This window comes from Vulpes lagopus, chromosome 3 (assembly GCF_018345385.1).
Source record: "Vulpes lagopus strain Blue_001 chromosome 3, ASM1834538v1, whole genome shotgun sequence".
Classification (NCBI taxonomy): domain Eukaryota; kingdom Metazoa; phylum Chordata; class Mammalia; order Carnivora; family Canidae; genus Vulpes; species Vulpes lagopus.
Genome location: NC_054826.1, coordinates 125,655,247 through 125,677,313, shown reverse-complemented (window position 1 = coordinate 125,677,313; position 22,067 = coordinate 125,655,247). Strand labels below are relative to the sequence as shown.

Below are 22,067 nucleotides of genomic sequence, written 5' to 3'. Positions count from 1 at the left end.
TCCGCTCGCGCTCACTGATTGGCCGGCGGGGTGCCCGGCTTTCACCGCCCCTGGCGATTGGCCGGCGGGGCAGCCTGTCCCCGCCCGGCCTCGCCCTCCGCGCGCCAGCCGGCAGCCCCAGCGCGGCCCTCCCCCCCCCCCCCCCCCGCCCCCCGCTGGAGTCTGGGCGCAGGCGGTGCTCACTGCCCAGGTAGTCAGTCACAGTTGTGTTACCAAGAAACGTTTTATTTTGCTTGCAGTAGCTTTTTGTTAATTGCACAAAATCATTTTTTTTTTTTTGCCATTTAAACATTATCACACAATCCTATTCTGAAAGACAAATGTTCATTAAAAACAAAGCAAAAATAAAAATTCACAACCTTAATTACCTAGAAGATTTTTGTCATTTAAAGGTTTAAAGGAAAAAAAAAAAAAAGGTTCGCAGAACAGGGGCTTTCTTACAAGCTTTTTCACAAGTGTCACATTTTCTCCTAAAAGGGAAGGATTTCAAAACAAAGGTGAAATAGCTTAAACAGAAATACTCATAAAAAGAAACTTTACAGAATTGTCAACAATATTAAGACAACATTGACTAACCAGTTTCATTACAGCATCTCCCCCACCCCCCCACCCCCCCCAGTGTCCAGCTAGGACTAGAACAGGCTTTGTGTTCAGACAGAAAAGAAATCCAAATCCCAGTGAAGTTATGCCAAAAACCTGCAGGCATCTTCCCTGCCCTCCCCCTAGCCTGGATTTCTGATCAGTGGGAAAGGGCCATGGTTGTGAGGGGGAGAGGCCCACACCAGTGTGGTCTCATTCTATATATTCACTAGAAATGCTGACCTGCAAAGTGTGACTTTGGAAAATGCAACCCATGGAAGAGGGAGAAAACGTTGACATCCTTCAGGTGACTTCTCCTTGTTTTTATGCCACATTTGAAGCCGGTCTGGTCCCCTATCCAAGGAGAAATGTTAGGGTCTCAAGGACGTCTTAGCTCCAACCTCCTAGGGTCAGATAGTTCAGGTTGGGTCAGGCCCAGTTCTCTTCCCTCCCAAAAGACCCTGGGGCTCTGGAAGCATCGAAGACCATGCTTCTGGTTGAAGTGAAGACACTCGTTCCGGTTTCAAGAGCTGAGCCTAAGAAATGTCCATCGTTGGTCAGGCTGGGTCTGGGCCAAAGGACAGACAGAAAGAAACACTGTCTCCATGAGAAGAGGAGGAGCAAGGGAGAATGAAGAGGTGGGCAGGTGGGGAACATGTACAGGAGCAGGCTGGAGAGAGTGGGACTGCTGTGAAGGGATCCAGAGTGGCTCTTCAGAACCAGGTGGAAGTCTGCAGCATAACGGGAAACAGGAAGGAACCCCTCTCTCCTCCCTCTTCACTCCTCCCTGGTGGCCCTCAGGATCCCCTTCCCAAGGGCTGGAATGCAAATCCAAATACTAAAAGAGCCTGGTGAGGAGTGAGCTCCACCTCCACCAAAGCAAGCAAGTCTGATCCCAGCCCAAGGCTCTGCAGTGATGGTGACTTCTGGGACAGGTGCTCAACAGCAGTGAGAACAGGATTCTGTGAGGCTCACCTAACATGCTGGCAATTTGCTGCTCTCCCCAGAGAGCCAGAGCCCTGTGTTTCTCAACTTTGCCAATTTCTTTCAGTTCACAAAGGCATTTATGGAGAGTTGGTTGCACACTGGTAGCTTAAACATGACAGTCCTCATCAGCTGGTCACCTGAGGTTGGAGGGCCCACGAGGACCCTGTTTGGAGTCGGTGCTGGCTCATCTTGGCCCAGAGCCTCTCTCGCGCGCAGGGGATGTGGACATAACCACAGCCTCTTTGCTCTGAGGGAAGGAAGCAGTGGAAAGGCTTCCAGTTCTCACTGTTGATTCTAGTTCCTCGACTGGAAAGGGTCTGAGATAAGACAAGCTCAGAAGGAAAAAAAAAAAAAAGCCAGGCAGCAGTTTCTGGGCAGCTTCTATCCTGGGGCAAGAGCCAGTGTGTGGTTTGTAGAGGGTGTGGTGTATGTGTGTGTGTGTGTGTGTGTGTGTGAACACACAGCCACCTAGTCCGGGGCCAGTGCCCAGCTCAAGAGCTTTCCCAAAGGCCAATCCTGCTGACACCCCTCCCCTCCTCAGGACCTCCAGGGGAGGAGTGACGCTGTGTGCTGTGCTGATGGCAAGTCTCAAAGTCTGTATAAAAGGAGATGGAGACAGGTGGACTGGTCCAGATTAAGTCCCAGAACCCCAACCCCATGTGAGGAGGAGGGGTCAGAGGGAAGTTTGGGGGGCAGGGGTAGGGTATCGAGGGCTTAGTGTATATAGGCTCGGTACACCGCAGACATGTCGTTGTCAGACTGGTCCAGTGCCTTGGCTCTTTTGTATACCTGGAAAAAAAGGAGATGATGGGCTCAGTCTCTGGCCACAGAGCTGACTTAAAGACACAATCTGCTTCTTGGAGGTAGTTCTAGATGTGGTCAGGCAGGCAGACTCTGGAGTCAAGGCTGTCTGGGTGCAACTCCTGGCCACTGCCCCCACCCCCCCATCCTGAGCCAAGTGCCTCAGTTTCTGTCTCCACCACTACTCCTTGAAGTCATGGAGTAACAAGTTTATCAGGAAGATCAAATGGAGTGAAACAGGTTAAGTGCTTGGAGCATTGTTAGTAATTATAATCATGCCCCTCCTTGCCTCTAGGGTCTTCCTGTGTTTTTCTTTAGATGGTTATGCGTGCTGTTCCCTTTGCAGGGGATGCCTTTTCCTCTGCATGGCTGGCTCCTTCCCAGTCAGCTCCCAGGCCTTCCCTGACCAGCTCTCTGAAGCAGTGGCTATACCACTTTATCCTCGTCACCTTTCCTTACTCTATTTTATTCATAATTCTGACCTTCAGAGATTGTTTAAATATCTATCTGCTTATCTTGTGCTTCCTTCCATTAAAGTGTCAGCTCCACAAGGAAGGGAACAAGTTGTCCCTCCACATGTCCCCAGAGCCTAGAATGTGCTTGGCAGCCGACAGCCACTCCAGAGCCACTAGGTCAATATTGTGAATGAGTGTGAAGAGAATTAGAAAGCCATTCAACAAGGGCAGTGTGGTGTCCAGGCCCACTGAGGAAATGCAGCTGAACACAAGGTTTCCTCCACAGAGTCAGCTGTTGAAGCCTCCATAATGGAGTGCCCATTACAGCTTAAGTGTAGTTGTCAACTCAAAATGAAGGCTAAATAAAGACCTTTTCAGGGAAAAGAAAACTAATCATTGCAAGAAAAGACCTGCATTATAGGGAATGTTCTTCTAGCTGAAAGGAAAAAAATACCAGAGAGAAATTCAAATTTTCAGAAAAGAATGGAGAACAGTGGAAATGGTAAATTAGAGAAATATAAAATTAATTTTTCTCTCAATTAAAAAAAAATACACATGACTATTTAAAACATTCTAACGTTGACTGGTAGGTTTGAAACAAAGGCAGATGTAACACACAGGATATCTGTACCCTAAAACAAGGTTTTTCTCTTGGGGTACCTGGGTGATTCAGTCAGTGACTCAGAGTGTTAGACTCTTGATTTTGGCTCAGGTCGTGATCTCAGGGTCGCAGGATCAAGCCCCATTTGGGCTCCGGGCTCAGTGTGGAATCTGCTTGTCCTTCTCCCTCTCCTCTGCTCCTCCCCTCCCCTGACTTGTGCACATGCGCGCTCTCTCTCAAAATAAGTTAAAAAAAATTAAAAAAAAAAAAATCCAACGATGGAGGGCTTCTTAACCTGGGGTTATTCTGCCCCATGGGACATGTGGCGATGTCTACGGACCTCTTCTCAACTGAGGGGGTGCTGCTGGCCTCTAGTGGGTAGAGGAGAAAGGGATGCTGTTCAATATCCTGCAATGCATAGGACGGTTCCCACAACAAAATGCCAATAGTGCCCAGGCTGAGAAACCTTGCCTTAAAGGGGGAGGGAGGCTGGGAGAAGGAAATGGATCTATGTTTTATGTGACGAGGTATAATATTAACTCTAAGCAGGCTGTGAGTTAAGGATACTGCATATCCTTGCACATTGCAATCCACAGAGCAAAGGTAAAAGAGAAACAATGCATTATTAAAAAGACAATAGATAAAATGAAATGCTAAAAAATATTCAAATAATCCAAAAGACAATAGAAAAAGAGGGACAGACAAAAGCCAGAAGGGACAAACAGCAATCAAATGATAAAACAGTAGCTCCAAATCCAATCACACATCAATAGACTTTAAGACAAAGACTAAACGTCGTTGGACTAGTTAACCATAAGATCCTGAACACTGAACTCCAACGAGGAGCCTAAATTCACATCCTCCAAATGGCCAGAAAGCACCACGCTCCACTGAGAAATTAACCAAAATGTCTGTTTTCTTTTTTCTTTTTTTTTTTTTAAATGTCTGTTTTCAAGCCTACAAATCCTGTAGAGTCAGGGCAGTTGGAAATCACCTCACAGAGAAAGCTGCCAACACAAGTCACATGCATAGAACCCTTCAGAAGTAACTTCAGTTAAAGACAATAAACAAAAAATTTATATACAAAATACACAGAAGTCCACTGCTAAGAGAGAATCCAAGGCAAAACCAACAGGAGGATCCTGAAACTATACTGCAATCTGAAAAAGTGAAGTTAAATTCTCTGAAATGTTCAGGCAGACAAGGAAGGGACAGGAGATTATACACCATGAAAAGTCAGGTCTGAAAAGAGAACTGTGGTTTTACTTCTTTGTTGGAACAAGCCATTTGAGACTTCTATTTAACTTGAATGAAAATGTTTATCCTCAAAAAAAAAAAAAAAAAAAAAAAAAAGAAGAAGAAAATGTTTATCCTCTTATAGTTGTTAGAAGATACAGCCTCTAAAATAAATGAATTTATGTATTTTGTATATGTGTTTTACGCAAAATATGTATGGTTTTTAACTCTACAGTAAAGAAGTATTGCTCTTTTTTTTTTTTAATTTTTAAAATTTATTTATTCATGAAAGACACAGAGAGACAGAGAGGTAGAGACACAGGCAGAGGGAGAAGCAGGCTCCATGCCGGGAGCCCGACGTGGGACCCGATCCTGGGACTCCAGGGTCACGCCCTGAGCCAAAGGCAGGTGCCCAACCGCTGTTGCTCTGTTTTTTTAAGGCTACCCTTCTATCAGGCTGAGAAACCTGACCTTCTAAACAACTGTTTTGCCCGACTGGCTCAGTCCATAGATTACACATGCAACTCTTGATCTCAGGGTCATGAGTTCAAGCCCCATGTCATGTGTACAGATTACTTAAATACACTTATTCAAACAAATAAACCTCTCCCCACCAAAACCCAACTGTTTTCAAAAAGTGTGTATGTAGGCATTTTGTTGCCACTCAAACAATAATAATGACCAAACACTCCAATTAATAGGCAGATACTGTCAGAATGGATAAAAATGCAACCCCAATGACAGACTATATAGGAAAGACACAATTTAAAGACACAAGTTGAAAGTAAACGACTGGAAAAAGACATACCATGGAAACAGGAGCAGCTCTTGTAAAACCAACCAGGCAATAGGCTTCAAGACAAAGATTAGGAGAGATATTTCATAATAAAAGGGTAAATTTATCAGGAAGACATGACCATCACATATGGCTAAGGACCCAATCATATGAGTTTCAAAGATAATAGAATTAAAAGGAAAAACAGACATGAGATAATCAAAGCTGGAGATTTTAGTATCCCTCTTTCAGCAACTGAAAGAACCAGAGAAAAAGGCCAGTAAAGATGATCTGAGAAAACATTACCAATCTTGACCTAACTGGTATCTGCAGAACACAGCACCCAATAACTGCAGAACAGAACCTTCCTAAGTGCACATGGCACATCCACCAAGACAGACCAGCTGCTGGGCCACAACGAAAGTCCGAATAAATTTAGAGTTAAAAATCTCACACAGGATGTTTTTTATTTATTTTTATTTTTAAAAGTTAAAGAAGAAAATATTTTATTTATTCAAGAGAGAAGAGCGTGCATTAGAGAGAGCAAGCATGAATAGCAGGCAGAGGAAGAGGGAGAAGCAGGCTCCCCACTGAGCAGGGAGCCCAACTCAGGTCTTGATCCCAGAACCCTGGGATCATGACCCAAGTCCAAGGTAGACACTTCACTGACTGAGCTATCCAGGCACTCCCAGGATATGTTTTCTAACCACAACAGAGATACATTAGTAATCAATAACCATTAGATTGGTAGGGCAACTCCAATTCCCTGACACACTTTTAAGCCACAGGTCAAAGAAATCACAAGGGAAGTAAGCATGTCTCAGAAGGAAATAGATGCTTTTAAATGCTCCTGTCTAGAATCAATGACCTGAGCTTCCACCTAAAAGGGTGAGACACAAAGCAAAGAGGGGAGGAATAGTAAAAGCAAAGGGAAGGCTGCCAGATGGTGCCCGGCCTCTTATAGTTACCTCATTGGCTGCAGCTGCCATAGGAGTAGGATGGTTGACAGCATCTCCCAGGGCAATGGCTAAGCGGAGATCCTTCTGAATATACTTCAGGTAGAAATCAGGCTTAAAGTTCCCTTGCAGGATATCTAAAGAGGGGAAGCCACATAACAGAATTAAATGAACTCTAAGAAACTATCTGCTATACTGTCAGGGCTTAATAACTAGCATTTCTTCCTTTCTGGACACTGAAGAGACTGGTTCCCAGCCAGTGGCCCCAAATCCCACCCACAATGTCTCTGGACCCCTTCTGACAGAGGACATGGGCTGATTAGCCCAGTGAATACCCAGTGAACCCTTGAAGAAGAGAATGCTCTGTGACAGCTATGCTCTGTTTCACAGTTCTAATCACAACTTAAATGCAAGAAGAGAGGCCAAAGGCAACTCACTTTGGCACTTCTGGTCCAGGAAGATGCTGGCCAACTGTCCCTGATTGAGGATGTCCAAGAGTGTCTGCTGGGACTGGCCTGTCACTTGGGCCAGGGTTAACCCTTCAGCAATGGTGGCCATGAAGCTTCCCTGTACCATATTCACGATCAGCATCATTTTGGCTGCGTTGCCAACCTCACCTGGCCAGAGTAGAGAATCATGGTCACTTCCCAAGAATTCTGAGGGCAGGGACTTTCTGCCCACCCTCATCCCTGCTCGGACCCACCTCTACACCCAGGGGAGGCCCCATTCACCTGCCCCTGACAGAACTGGCTCTGACCCTTCGGGCTCTTCCTCCTTCCAGGCACTGACTGTGCAAAGTCAAAGGAAACCTTCCCACGGGGGCCCCAGGCAGAGAGGCCGTGCGGGATTGACGCTGTCATCAGTGCAGTCTAGAGGGGATGTGGCCCACCCAGCCTCCAGGCCTGCAGTGGCCCGAGAGGTGGGCAGGCATGTTACCTAGAAAGAAGGAGGTCTTCCCCATTGCCTGGAAGCAGCTGCTGCAGTCCTCATACAAGCCCCTGTCTCCGGCTGCTAAGATCACCAGCATCCCATCATTAGACAGCTGCTGATTCCCTGAGACTGGGGCTTCCAGAAAGCGCCCCCCCCTGGACACAATCACCTGGAAAGGAAAGTCATAGTTTCTGAAGGCCTTGCCTGTCACAGGGATTCCAAGTGGGAACACCTGGCCTTTCACAGTGAGGCCCCAAACAGATGTCTGAATCACATGCAGTACACGGAGTTGCGGGGTCTCCCTATGGATTCCCACTGACTTGGGATTTCTTTCAATGACCAAACATGACCATGCCAATGGGCTGTGGACCACACCTCCTCCAGACACTGCTCTTCCCCGACTTCAGCCACTCTTAGAACACTTGGGGGCCATAAGTCACTACCTCCTCACTGGGTCCAGCAGGTCAGGGGGAAGCATATTGTCAACTGTAGATGATTGCTTAAACCAAAAAGGCCCTGCTAGCAGTCTGGACTGCTTCTCACTGTGGGGCTGGCAGATACAGGAACTGATGTCCAGCCCAGCCGGGTAGCTCTCAAGGCTGTTCAGACTAGCTGTGGCTTTGAAAGCAGAGTAAAGAGAGGCTAGTCCCAAGGCTACAGGTTTCTCATCCCCTTCTGGCTTTGTTTCTAGAGTAACCGAGTTGCCTACACTCAGGCATAATCAGCAAGGATGCTGGAGGACCAGCATGAACGAGGCCACTACCTGGGCCAGCTCGGTGACTGTGTCAGCATCCACTGTTGACATGTCCACGTAGCACTTCCCAGGGCGGATCCCTTGCAGCACACCACTGGGGCCCAGCACCAGCTGTAGGGACACAAGGGAGAAGCAATAGCCCAGGCTCCCAGCCAGACACCCAGGGGCCCCTGAAACCTAAGGTCAGAATCTTGTTGCTTTCTTGGCTCATTTCTTGATTAGGAGCTAAATATTAAGGCTGAAAGGAGGCAGCAAGTAAATAAGCTTAAGAGAATAATACCTTAAGTATGTTCCCATTTATCTTTGAAAAAAAGAAGTGTGCTTTTTACTAAAACCTCAGTATTTTCTTAGGCTTCTTTAGATTTACTTGGATTAAATCAGTTGCCAGTTTAACAAGATGACTACTGTACCTGAACTTTTATTTTTATTTTTTATTTTTTTGTACCTGAACTTTTAAAAGATACAAATATAGCCATAGCTAAACCTAGGATCTTCGCACATGAACCAAGTAAGAGTACACAGGGATGGTCAGCATAGATCTCAGGGGGTTTGTTTTCATTCTTTATTCTGAATTAAAGGACATCTGTATTTAATTTAGGCAAATACCTTTCACAACGGGGGATGGCCCCAGATGGGAAATACAACATGCTATAGACACTCACTCATGGTCAGAGGACAAGGGGGGAGGCCAGCCAGCTTTCCCGGCCACAATCTGAGACACTGAGGGGAGGGAGGGGATCCTTACGTCCTTGGCTGCCTTTGGATCTGACACGCAGGCAAAGGTGATGTCACAAGTTGAAACGACTTCAGCGGGGGTTCTTCCTAGGCGGGCCCCCTCCTGGATGAACAAATCACACTGCAAAAGTCACAGATCCTAATGTGAGCTGTAGGCAGTGCACAACAAACACACCAGCCAGACCAGAGATACGCTGCACAGTCCTCCTGGCTGGCCTCTCAAGGCCAGAGGCTGAGGCTAGGAGCCAGGACACCAGAGCTGGTGGTCCGACTTTCTGAGGGAAGTGAATGGGGCTCCTTAAGGACCATCTTGTGGTTTTTTCATACCTGGTGCCTAGAATGATGTTCTACTTCACAGTAAACACAAAACAAGTGTCTGCTGAAGGTTTCTTGTTTAAAGAACAGGATGTAAACAGTATGTGTTCACAGCCCTCTGTGCTCTCTTGGCTGTGGCAAAACCTGCCCAGTGTTCTGGGCTATCTACACTGTGCTGGGGAAGTGGGGCTGGGGCTGGGAAGCTGGCATTCCTTACCAGCAAGGTTCTGGGGGTCTAAAAGCATTAAATTTTCTTCGAGAATTAAAATTACCCAGAACATCTCATAACAAAACATCATTAATATTTCAATATAATTTCTTTTCCAAGGTGTTTAAAAAAGTAATTAAAATAATGTGAACCTACTATTTTGTATCTGACTTTGGTATTGTGTGATTTACATTCACCCATAGTCTTTCATAAATATTGTTTTAATGTTTGTGTTTAATATAGTACTTATAATATTTGTAATATTCCATTGATATACACCTGAATTTACCTAATGGCTCTCTTGCAGTTAGATATCTGCTTTTAATTATAAATGACTCCAACAAATAACTTCACATACAGTACTTTTATGTATTAAATTTAGGTCTCTGAAAGTAGAATAAAACAGTTTCCAAACAGTTTTAAAGTTCTTTTTTTTTTTAAAGATTTTATTTATCTATTCATGAGACACACACACACACACACACACACACACACACACAGAAGCAGAGACATAGGCAGAAGTCCCCCTGCAGGGACTCGATCCTGAGACCCCAGGATCACAACCTGAGCCAAAGGCAGAAGCTCAACCACTGAGCCACTGAGGCATCCCTAGTTTTAAAGTTCTAAATAAATGTAGACAGATAGCTTTCCAATGGAGCTGCATTAATTTATAATGATCATCATCAGCAAGGCCTCAAATCACCAGCACTGAGTATATCATTTAAAAACAACAAGCAAGCACCCATAAAAAAACATAAAAATTTTGTCCTACTTGATGATTTAACCAGCCAAAACCAACATCACCTTATTTGATGTATTTTGATTACTGAATCTTTTAAATGTAATACCTTTGGTTATTATTTTTTTATAACCTTGGAATTATCAATGTGTTTAATAAAATCAATATACTATCCTTTCCCTATTACATGTGCCATAAGCACTTTCAGTTGGTGTACCTTTCAATCTACGGGAATTTATTTTAGTAGGTGGTAGGAAGGGAGATCAGTACTTCCTTGAATTTCTTTTTTTTTTTCCTTAAAGATTTATTTATTTATTTACTTACTTATTTATGAAAGAGAGAGAGAGAGAGAGAGAGAGAGAGAGAGGCAGAGACACAGGAGGAGGGAGAAGCAGGCTCCATGCCGGGAGCCCGACGTGGGACTTGATCCCGGGACTCCAGGATCGCGCCCTGGGCTAAAGGCAGGTGCTAAACCGCTGAGCCACCCAGGGATCCCCAATTGATTGCCTGATTTCCTTCCTTCCTTGAATTTCTAATCAGTTTTCCTGAATATAACTTACTGATCTTTCTCCTATCTTACTGATTTGCAGGGAGCCACCTCTATCAGAAGAAGTCCTAGTTGTCCAGTCTACTCAATGGGTGTGAGCCTTTATCATAGTCCATGTGCACCTTAGCCTTTTAGGTTTTAAACTTTGCTTGGGAGAGATCTCATTACCTTTTTTTTTTTTTTTAAAGTGCAAATGTGTTTCCCATTTACTATTCCAGAAGAACCAGGGAATAATTTTCTACTGAGATTCTTTAAAAAAAATTACACGGGGATTGTCAAAGAATTACATGTTTTGTTTTTTTTTCCTTGAGAGAGTGCCAGAGTGAATGAGTGGAAGGGGGTGGTTCACAGAGGGAGAGGGAGAGAGAATCTTAAGCAACGTCTACGTTCAGCATGGAGCCCGACGTGGGGCTTAATCTCATGACCATGAGATCATGACCTGAGCCAAAACCAATAAACAGATGCTTTATTGACGGAGCCACCCAGGCACCCATTACATGGCTTTTTGAAGATGACATTTACTAAATGTGCTAATAAGCACAGTGCCAAGTACATCACCTCATTTAATCTTTTGCCTTTTTTTTTTTTTTTTTTTTTTAGATTTGAGAGAGCGAGCGAACAAGCATGAGCAGTAGGGGCAGAGGGAGAGGGAGAGAGTGTCTTAAGCAGACTCCATGTTGAGCACAGAGACGTGGGGCTCGATCCCAGAATTCTGAGATCATGACCTGAACTGAAACCAAGAGTTGCCGCTTAATCGATTGTGCCACCCACATGCCTCTAAACTCTTGTTTTTGCTGTCATCATTTTACAGATGAGAACTCTTGAGGCTTAGGAAGGTTAACAGTCTTGCTGGAGAGGGTGAGCAAGACAGCTGTGACTTGGATTTAGGTCTGATTCCAAACCCAGGTTTATAATTGCTTTGTTCTGCTTTCCCATAAATTAATTTGGAAAGAATGGCCATGTTTATATAACATATAGGATTCCCAATCAAGATACAGGCTGACCAGAGGCACTTCTATCAAAGGGGAATATACTTGTAAGGGAAAGCTTCTGACTCTCCCAGCTTCTGCAACTGTACATGTCTGTATTTCCTGGTTACTGTGCCTTGAATCACAACCTATCCTGCTGATGGGACCGGAGATCTCACTCCTGCCTTAGGTACTCAACGCTCAGGAGCTGAAGCCCAAGCCCTTTAGCATAGTCTTCAGTGCCCTTTCCCCATCAACCCATTCCCTGTTACTCTTAAACAGACCTTTGTTTCACTAGGATGAATTTTTTTTTTTTTAAATCTTGCCAAGACATTTCTGTTAATTCAAACCCATGAGCCCTGCCACCTCCTTCAGCAACCACTCTCCTTTCAGCTGTACCTAGCTGCACAAGGGGTGCTCACCTAGTCACTTCATAAGCACATGCTCAGCCATGCCTGCCCCCCAACAGGCTGGTCCTTCCTCAATCTCTTCCTGTGCTCCTGGTGAGTATAGAGCTTTAGTTTCTTGGTACTCAGACTGCTGTGCTTCACCTTTTCTGTGATGGGAACTTGATGGGAGGAGCCATGGCCTCTCTCCCTTACAAGGTGCACATTCGGACTTGGAGTCCCATTTCAGGGCATGCACAGACCCTTGAAGTGGTGGACCACCACATTAGGTTAAGAACTTACTTACTTTACTTACTTACTTAATTTATTTATTAATTAATTAATTATAGTCACACACACACACACAGAGAGAGAGAGAGAGAGAGAGAAAGAGAGGGGCAGAGACACAGGCAGAGGGAGAAGCAGGCTCCATGCACCGGGAGCCCGACATGGGATTCGATCCCAGGTCTCCAGGATCACGCCCTGGGCCAAAGGCAGGCGCTAAACCACTGCGCCACCCAGGGATCCCCTAGGTTAAGAACGTCAAAGTAAAAAAAAGAAAAAAAAAAAAAAAGAAAGAAAAAAAAAAAAGAAAAGAAAAAAGAATAAAGAATTTCTAAGCCTGTCCTGAACTGGTTGCTAGTAGCCACGGGGGACTATTTACATTTCAGTGAAATAAAATCAAGAAGTCAATTCTTCAGTTATACTAGTCATGATTCAGGTGCTGAGGACCACATGTGGCTAGTGGCTACACCCTGGACAGTGCAGATGTTGGACATCACCACCACTGCGGAATGCTCTACTGCAATCTCAATGACAGGATACACTGCAGCCATTAAAAAGGGAGAAGCAAATCTATCTCTACACACTGTTGATGAAATACTAATATACACACACATATACTTGCATACACCAGGAAAAAAAAAGGAGAATAAAAACACCCAATGTAAGTTATCTCAGTTAATAGCAGGGAAGGAGGAATTTTCACTTCATTTTGTATGTTTTTAAACGTTTATTTTTTTAATAACAACATTCTACGCTTAGAGACTCTTAACTATAGAGAACTAAGAGCTGATGGAGGAAAACGGGCAGGGGTTGGGCTAAATGGGTGATGTGTATTAAGGAGGACTCTTGTGTTGAGCATTGGGTAATATATATAAATGATGAATCACTAAATTCTACATCTGAAACCAATTTTGCCATCTATGTTAACTAAGCTAGAATTTAAATAAAAAGTTGAAATACAAAAACAAAAAAACAAACATCCTGGGGCACCTGGGTGGCTCAGTTGATTAAGCATCTGCCTTCAGCTCAGGTCATGATCCCAGGGTCCTGGGACTGAGTCCCATATCGGGCTCCCTGCTCTGCGGGGAGCCTGCTTCTCCCTCCTTTCTGCCACTTCCCCTGCTTGTGCTCTGTCAAATAAGTAAATAAAATCTTAGAAACATAAAACACCCTAAGCTTATATACCTATACCTTTACCTGCCTGAACTAAGAACTTGGCTTCCTGGTCTATGCATGCAGAACACTGAGCAGAAACAACAGGAAGATTACTATCCTTAAGTCACTCCAACTCCAAGGTTAAGGCTCCGTCCCACCCTGCCTGACAAGCACCACCATGAATGCTTACTTTTTCTGCAGTCCGGTTCCAGACAGTCACTGTGTGACCCATTTTTAGTAAGTTGGAGACGATGCCACTTCCCATGAGGCCAAGGCCCAAAAATCCTATCCTGAAAAAGAGAGATACTGATGGGTTCAGGGTGGGGGCCTCATCCACCAGAAACTCCAGTCAGCAGCTGAAAGTACCACTGCAGAGCCAGCAGCAGTTGTGCACATCGTGCCTTTTCTCATTATGCCACTGGTTAGAAATGTCCCTCAATTTAAATGGGCTTTTCTAAACCTTTGCCTGCTACAGAAAGCAGTGTGCCTCATATGGTTTAGGTAAGTCTTCCAACTTGTTCCCTTATTTTGATTGAGCGTCTGAGCCTATAATTCCATTACAGCAAGAGAGGAGGCATTTGTCTTTGGCTCCTGCAGCAGTTTCCTGATCGGTTGCCCCAAATGCCAAGCTTTCAGATGCCACTTTAAAGCACATCAGAATCCATGACAAGTAACTGAAGCAATGTGTTCAGAGCCAGCCAACTTCTCCAGTTGTAGAAATCAGGATCACAGTCTTCATCTCCCTTCCCAGCTCTACACCTGATACTACCTTTGTGTTCTTCCTGCTGTCAGCAGAGATGGGCCTTGACCCTCTTCAAAGCCTGGAGTCATCTTCTCCTGCCTTCTCCTGAACCTCTGTCACTGCTCTCCACTGGCCTGTCTGCTGTTCTCCACCATGCCCTTCTAACTGTAGGCCCCTTCTCATCTTTGGAGACTAGAGTTCAGGGTTCTGAACTCAGGGTCCAGGACACGTGTTCTGTTTACCTTCACTTCCTGTAGCCTGCTTCTTCCTGCAATGCTGAGAGTTTGGGGGCTGACGGCTACTACTGCTATTTCTATATGCTTTTACAGATGATTTTATCTTGCCCAAAGGTCTTTTTTGGTTCCTGCACTCCGCTTCTTGCATGTGATATAGCTAACCAATGCCTCTTCCTTCATTTCTTATTATGTGGTGTCCTGGTTTTCGGCTTGGGTTTCTCTCAACTCCAGATCCTCTCTGCAGCTTGTCCACCTTCACCTCACCTGAGTTACCCTTTTTGTATTCTCGGGTCTCTTGGGGTCATATTCATAGCCACCTGTGCAAACTGGCTCTCATCTCTCATACCGAAAAGATCACCCTCTTCCCTGCTGGAATATGAACTCTCACATGCTCTCTGTCCCAGCCTGAATCCAATGATGAAAATAGAACCCACCACCTTCCTCACCAAATGGCACCCTCATCTTCTTAAGTTTCCGGCCAAAGCTCAGAACCCAGGAGCTTTGTCACTCACAGCTATCTGGGTAGTTTAAGCTTTCCCTATGACTCGAATCATGGCAGATTACTACTTCTCTTTTCTTGGTGCTCCAGGATACCAAGTAGGCCATACAGCTGCTTCATTTTATAGTTGGCTTCACATTCGTATCATAAAAGGACTTGACTAACGGGGTAACAAAGGTCTTAGGTGAGAGAAATGGACTCTACCTTCAGCCGCATCCTTGTCTTTTTTTGTTAAAAATCAACACAATCTTTCTTAAATCAGTGGGTGACATTCATCTCCTCTTTCATTAGCATATAACATGCCTCTGCCTTCTCCACTCTATCCAGGGCTATTCGCCCAAAGTAACTAGATTAGGGATTTCATCAGCAGAAAAAATTATGAACAAAGTAAAAGACATACTGTTCTTACTCTGAGAAAGAACCATTCGGGAGATGTGCAAAAAAAATTCAGACCTGGCCACCTTACTCAGAGTGTTCCTTGTTAAAACTTTCAGATATAGGACTGCAAATACTGTCAGTGTAAGGGCAGGGGTGTGCACGGGCACAAGCTAAGCTTTGGGGACCACAGTCAAGGCTCAATCACCTGCCTGGACTGGGCAGAGAGCTGCTGGCAGGTATGCGGGCAGGACTGGGTGGCCACAGCAGGGACAGCCAGGGAAGGCAGGATGATGGTGATTCACCTCTTACCCGCCGCCGCCTGCTCCCACCACAGCCAGTCTCAGGGTTTTCATCACTGTTCTCCTAAGCCAGTGGTTCCCAAAGTGTGGTCTCTTGACTGGCAGCAGCAGCACATCCAAGAAGGTGTCCAAGATACAAACTCTCAGGCTCTACCTGAGACCTACTAAGAAATTCCAGGGGATGGAGCCTAGCAGTCGGTGCCTTCCAGGTGATCTCGAGGGAAGGGAGAGGCTGAGAACCACCAAACTCAGTGTTCTCCTGCTCAAAGACTCACCAGTGAGCTCTGAAGGCAACCCCACCATGTACTTATAGGACCTCGGTCTACTGTAGGTCAAATTACTCTCAGGCAACTCATTAAAAATTACAACTTTCCCTCTTTCTTTCCATTCAGTCCTAGCAATGGCTAGGATACAACTCTTAAAGAGACCCCTTGGGGTTAGCCCCTATTCCCTAACAGAACTAGAGCCACAAGAAGCCTTTTTATCAAAGGTCCTACTTTTTGTCTGTGGGTGTGATGCTGCCATTCACGGCCGTGCTGTCTGCTGCCTGGATGGAGGTGGACCCAGTTTCCTAGGGAAAGGAAGCACAACTCATCAGGTCAGTCTGCCCATGGCAAGGGCCCCAGTGGAAGAGAAAAAACAGGGAAGCATGGAACCTACGTACCTCTTCACATATTTTCAACTTCTTTGTGATTGCCTGGTAACAGACAGCTGGCTAATAAAGGAGAAAAAAGACCATTTATTAAACTGAACACTTAACTGGTCTCTGTTAGAATTTCCCTAAGAGATCAGGCCTAAAGTGTGGCATTAACATTGAAAACCTATTTGCCGTTTGACTTTATTCAACTCCAGATGACACATCAGAAATGTAACAAACACTACCTCTCAAGTATCTATGCAACTCTGCAAGATTCTTTTGCCAATGATGATATTAAGGATCAGATTCCTGTGAAGTTATACCCTCAGAATTAAAAAGCTAGTCAGTGCAAGCAGGATTGGAACCCAGGTCTGTTCAACTTCAAAGCTACAGGCTATCAGGTCCTATCGAGGTTCAGCCTAACTTAGGGCCTTGCAGATACTCTGGGAAGCTTTCCCTTCACACCGTGATGGTTTATAGATACTGTTTGTACTACAAGCCTGAGAATACATCTCACCAAACAGCATGGGCTACCTCACAAGTGCCAATAGCTCACAAGGTCTGGCTTCTCTGCCCTGGACTCTTAAGGCAACCACAAATATCTCAACTGCACAGCTGCTGAATCTTATATACTTTCTTTGGTTTACTTTTAACCTTAATAACACCTGATTCATGAGAGGGTCTCCATGTGACTTATCTAGTTGCTCTGGGAAGTGGTAGAGGTAAAGCCTAAGTTTTCAGACCCGTAGGTTAAGGTTCCATGGAGCCACCTTCTTCCCTCAGGCCAGCCCCTGACGAAGGACCAAGAATGTCAAAGACCAACTCACCTTCTCAGTTTGGCTGAGCAGGAAATGATGGAAATGAGGATCTGCATCTTTCACAGGCTGAAACCAGAAAATGATTCAGTAAAATAACCTATCTTCCACCAGAGGTCATGTTGCCTGATAACTGCACTCTCTGGCTGAAACACCCCTGGCAGCTGGTCTTGACTATACAAATGCCTGGAAGCACTTTCCCATCAATAGTGCAAGCCTTTTATAAACAACCCCTGCTCCAGCTACAAGGGAGCTGTTTACAGGTGGAAAAGAGGAGACAATTTTTTCAGGTGGGCATGCAAATTATTCCACTAACATTTCACAAAAATATTTAAGAGGCATAACGGTATTTTAAAAATACAGCATTTACCAATCCCTTTGGATAACCAGCAGATGAAGCCAAATCAATCCTCAGGACTCTCCTAATTTTAGGATTTTAGTCTACTGTGTCTGGTACCAGACCTTTGAGTGTCTTGTCTCATGGAGGATTGCCATAAACAAACACAGGGCAACGAGTGCAGGACTTTCAAGGGCTTTCACAATTAGGTCCAGCAGGGGACGGGGGTATCTGATCCAAGGATGAAATCACGTGGGGCTACAGAGTTACATGTGTAAACAGAGAAAGCTGTCTCTATAGCATTAAGTGAAAAAAATTTGTGGGTCAATCCCACATTTGTGAAAACCAACCCTATTCCCAACAGTAGAAACCCAATGTGGGTATATAATTCTTTATCATAAATGATGGTTGAGTGGGGGTGAGGGGATGTATCAAAGCATCTGGAAGAAGTTACACTGAACTCGACAGTGAGCACCTGAGGGTGGAGACTTGCACTTCTCCCCCTAACACCTCAGTACTGTCTTGCAATTTATAAATGGGGAAAGGAAAAGCCTCACACAGGCCAGGAAACCAGCTTGGAGGCTGGACTTGTCCTGGCCTGTGGGAGAGCTTGTTACCTCGCTCACAGTCGGCTGCCATTTAAACGCGGCCATCGGTCCAGCCATCACCCCCTTCACGGTACTAGACTCAGGGATGGTGAGATCCTACAGAGGGAAAGGCAGATTGTCAGGACACTGAGGGCAGCTCAGTAGATGTCTTCCTGCACCACATCGGGGAGCACCTCTTCACTGTTTTGCTTCCTTCAGTTACATTTGACCTTAAACGAAACCCCTAGCAACTCCACAGTCTCAGAATCAGTCCCCAGGCACGGTTCTGACTGTTCATCGGGGAAAACCAGGCAAATTCTCATCAATAGGGAGCAAGCCTTTCTTCTCTGTTCTTGAAATAACAAATTGTCTTCTTGTGCCCAAGTTTCGCAAGGACCAATGTCTCTGGAAAGTCCAACTATGGTATACAGCATTGTCAGCAAGTAAAAAAAAAATTCCTTATGGCCATAAGCAAACATTAAGAAAACAGTACTGGCTTCAGAGGGAATCTCAAAAAACAAACAAACAAAAAACAAAACAAAACAAAACAAAAAACTAAGAAAGCCACATGGTGCCAATGCGGAAATGTGCCCAGCGTTTTAGCTACCAGGTGACAAAGCCAGACTTCGAACCCAGGGTGGCTGGGAGCCAAGAGCCCCTTTCTCTCCCCAGGGTGATGCCAGGGCAGGACTCAGTGGAATGGGGTGCACTTCCTAACCAACAGCCTGGTCCACACCCATCCTGGGCAGGGAGCTGCTTCAACTTTACACTTGCTGTGTTCTGGTCACCTCCACAGAGTTTACCTCTTATTTCCTTTCCACATGTGTGATCTTCCAGCCATGGTGGTCCTCCAGACATTTCTACTTGGATATCTAAAGGGAATCCTGACACGTCCCACTGAACTCTGGATCTCCCTGCCCAAATGGCTCCTTCCACGGTCTTTGAAGTCTTAGAAAAGCATCTCAGTTCTACCAGGCTGAGATCTTTGTGGTCCTTCTTGATTTTACCATCCTCTTATCTGCTAGCAGTGGTTATGGTTTTACAACTGGGGATCTGCAATCCCTTCTTGCCACCCCATTGCTAACATCCAAGCTCCTGCCATCAGCTATCACTTGGACTACAGCAAAAGGGATCCTCCTGCTTCCGTTCTGGAACCCTGCAGTCTATAGACTGTACACAGCAGCCAGAGCGAAGTATGCCACTTCTCTGCCTAAAACTGGTTTCCTGTCTCACACAGTCAGGCTAAAGGCTTTATTATTATAGCCTACGGGGCACTACAAGTTCTACAACTCCTACTCCACAATAATCTCCAAATTCATGTCCTATTATATTTTCTCCTCTGTCACCACTCTCCCAACTTGCCAGCACCCCCTTGGCCCTCCATCCATTCCCCAAACACACCAAACCTATCCCTGCCTCAGTGCCTTTGCACTACTGGGAATGCTCTTCCAACAGTTATCTACTTGGCTCACATGCTCACTTCAGCATGGCTCACATGCAGAAATGTCACCTTATCTGGTGCTTTCCCTGAGCCATTAGAACATGATGCTGATGCTATTATAAGTAAGTTCTATGAAAGCAAGACCCTTGACAATTTTGTTTATTCCGTATTCCATGCTGGGAGCCATGCCTGGCGCAGATTATTAGGTGTTCGCTATTTACTAAAGAAGTGAACACGAGAAGGCCCTATCATGCTGCTTTATCTCTAGACATCTGGCTTATGATGGAGCTGCTCAATCAACATTTTCTGAATAAAGAGCTCTGGGGAAACAGAGGCCTAGTGCAGTTCTGTCCCAAAGAATGTCCTGCCAAAATGGACATGTTTTGTATCTGTCCCCTGCAGCTGGGGCAGCATAGCTCTAGTGACCTGCTTAAGGCCCAGGACAGAAACAGAGTGAGATGGAAAGCACCGAGTTTCCATCTGGCACTGACAAAAGGCTTTGACTCCTACCTCACCTCATCACTCTCTGTACCACCAGCCGTAGGACTGATGGCTCTGTTCTGTCAGGGTGGTGTGTGCCTAGAGCTGTAGTTCTTCTCAGCCCAGGACTTGGAAATGAGAGCCCCTGAGAGAGGATGAGAGCACAGCTCTCACACTGGAGTTGAGCCATGAACCCAGCCTTTCTCTGTACCCATGAAACTAACGTCTCTGCGTCAAAAGGTCAGCCTTTTCCATTAATCCTTATGGGACAGGGGATTGTGGCTCAGAATGGCAATCATCCAGGATTCTGCTCAGTTATCAGCCTAGGCTACTGCTGTTTCAGAAAGAAGCTTGACAGCCAAACAACAATTACTGCAGCAACACTTTTTAGACCATAGAACCTATTAGATCAGAAGATGCACAAAATTCCAAGCCCAGATTCCCTACATCTCTGAATATACTTAATAAAGACCAACTGTTTGAGCTGAAATGGCTGTGTCCACCCTGTACCACTGGCCACACTCCTTCCTCTCCAGGTGACAAATCCTTCACTAGAGACTGGGTCAAGCAAGGAGACTAGAAAGGACCCTGCTAAAGGTAAACAGCAAGTAGGGCTCTTGGCTAGGGACCTAACTCCAAGAATAGCAGCAGAAATGTTACTATCCTCTGATTAATAATTCAGACTCAAGGGCAAACTGCTTTTCCCTGGGAGCCTTTGAGAAGAGTCCCTGCAGTAAGCCTGGTGGTGGCCTCAGGTTACACTAAAACCACTATGCTCTCACTGTACAACAGGCTACTGCCAGACACTGACAAATGTAAAGCCATTCATCAAATGTGTAGTGCAAGGCACACCATTCTTGGTGCTTTGCTCTTGTTACTCATTTAATTCTCACAACAAACCTGAGAGACAGGTATCACTATTATTCCCAATGATCAGATGAGGAAACCAAGGCAAAGATAGTTGGGCAAGATCACATAGCTGCAGCAAGTTAGGGAGTCACAGTTCAGACTCAGACCTCCTCCTCATCTCTCCTGTACACTTTCCTTTTTCCAAAAAGATGTCATTTCTCTGCAGGGTCAGCAAAGGAGTTGGTGAGATCCATGGCTTTAGAAAACAGAAAATAGGAATTTGGAGAGCAGTATAAAACCCAACAGCTCAGATGCCTCTGGATCCCCAGGAAATCAATTCAATTTGATCTAATTAGATCACACCCCCTGAGAAGTTCTTCCTGCATCATGGCTGGCTGTTTTCTCCACCTTCTCCACCTCTGGCTGGTGGTTCTCTGTGCTTACCGTCAGCCAGGGCTGTCTTGACCACCAGTCACTCTCTCTACTCTGTCTCAGGTCATTGGACGGTGAGAAGGACCTTCCCTAACACAGTGGTCACAGAGTGGCAGCCTACATGCTAAATCTAGCCCAGAGATGTTCCTCTGGACATAAAAGTATTTTAAAATTTTAAATTAGCTTGTAAGGTTTAAGACTGGAACGTTTCACATATAACTCTGTATTTCTAGCTTTTCTTGAGAAAAACCAATCGGGCAAAAGTTGACTGGAACCCCATAGACAGAGTATGACCTCACCAGAGTGCCAGCTGCTGCAATACCTAATGCTCTCAGAGCAGAGGTAGGTCAGGGCTGTGGACCCTCCGCCAGCTCCCCTTGCTGCCATGACCTGTCTGGTCTCCCTGGTGTCTGAATTTGCAGGCCTTAATCTGATGAGGTCTAGTGTTTCATCATGGCCTTATTACCAACTGTTTCTGCCAGCCATCTGGCTCCCGACCCCTTGACTGTGTTCTAACAATCCTCTTCTGTGTTGGGACAGACTACCTCCTCCACCTCGAATTCTTTATCCTTGGTTTTTGAGACTTAACCCATATCTTTTCAGGAAGGTGAAAAGTACATTATTTCCACTTTATTTCACTGTGATGACTTCTTCCAACTCTGACCTGTGGACGTTCTCCCTGAGTCTGCAAAGCAGACTCCTGCCCTTCACTCTGTTCCCTCCTTTCTCTCAAGACCAATCCCACTGTGCCACACAGTTAGATTTTGTACATATTCTCCAACATACTTTCTACTTATTTGCTCTCACATCTACATCCCACCCTGACATTAGTTCAAGGCCCCCTATCGTCTCATCATCATCTCAAATTCATCACACTCAAAATACAATTAGTTCTCTTACTCTGTAAGCCAATCCTACCTGAT

The 22,067-nt window shown here is 45.3% G+C and overlaps 1 protein-coding gene across 5 annotated transcripts in view; it reads right to left on the bottom strand.

The window, feature by feature from the left end:
- Nucleotides 1-204: 204 nt before the first annotated feature.
- Nucleotides 205-22,067, bottom strand: part of GLYR1 (glyoxylate reductase 1 homolog) — a 35,532-nt gene continuing 13,669 nt past the window's right edge. For 2 of the 5 annotated variants that reach the window (XM_041748621.1, XM_041748625.1), the window contains 11 exons: nt 17,973-18,059; nt 17,031-17,087; nt 16,231-16,281; nt 16,064-16,137; nt 13,603-13,702; nt 8,820-8,930; nt 8,084-8,185; nt 7,327-7,489; nt 6,828-7,007; nt 6,403-6,527; nt 205-2,355 (listed from right to left, as the gene is read on the bottom strand). In XM_041748621.1, the coding sequence (XP_041604555.1) occupies nt 2,281-2,355; nt 6,403-6,527; nt 6,828-7,007; nt 7,327-7,489; nt 8,084-8,185; nt 8,820-8,930; nt 13,603-13,702; nt 16,064-16,137; nt 16,231-16,281; nt 17,031-17,087; nt 17,973-18,059 (1,125 nt within the window). In that variant the 3' untranslated portion in view covers nt 205-2,280. The remainder of the gene's footprint in view (nt 2,356-6,402; nt 6,528-6,827; nt 7,008-7,326; nt 7,490-8,083; nt 8,186-8,819; nt 8,931-13,602; nt 13,703-16,063; nt 16,138-16,230; nt 16,282-17,030; nt 17,088-17,972; nt 18,060-22,067) is intronic. The other 3 variants (XM_041748624.1, XM_041748626.1, XM_041748622.1) reach the window with 2 other exon arrangements.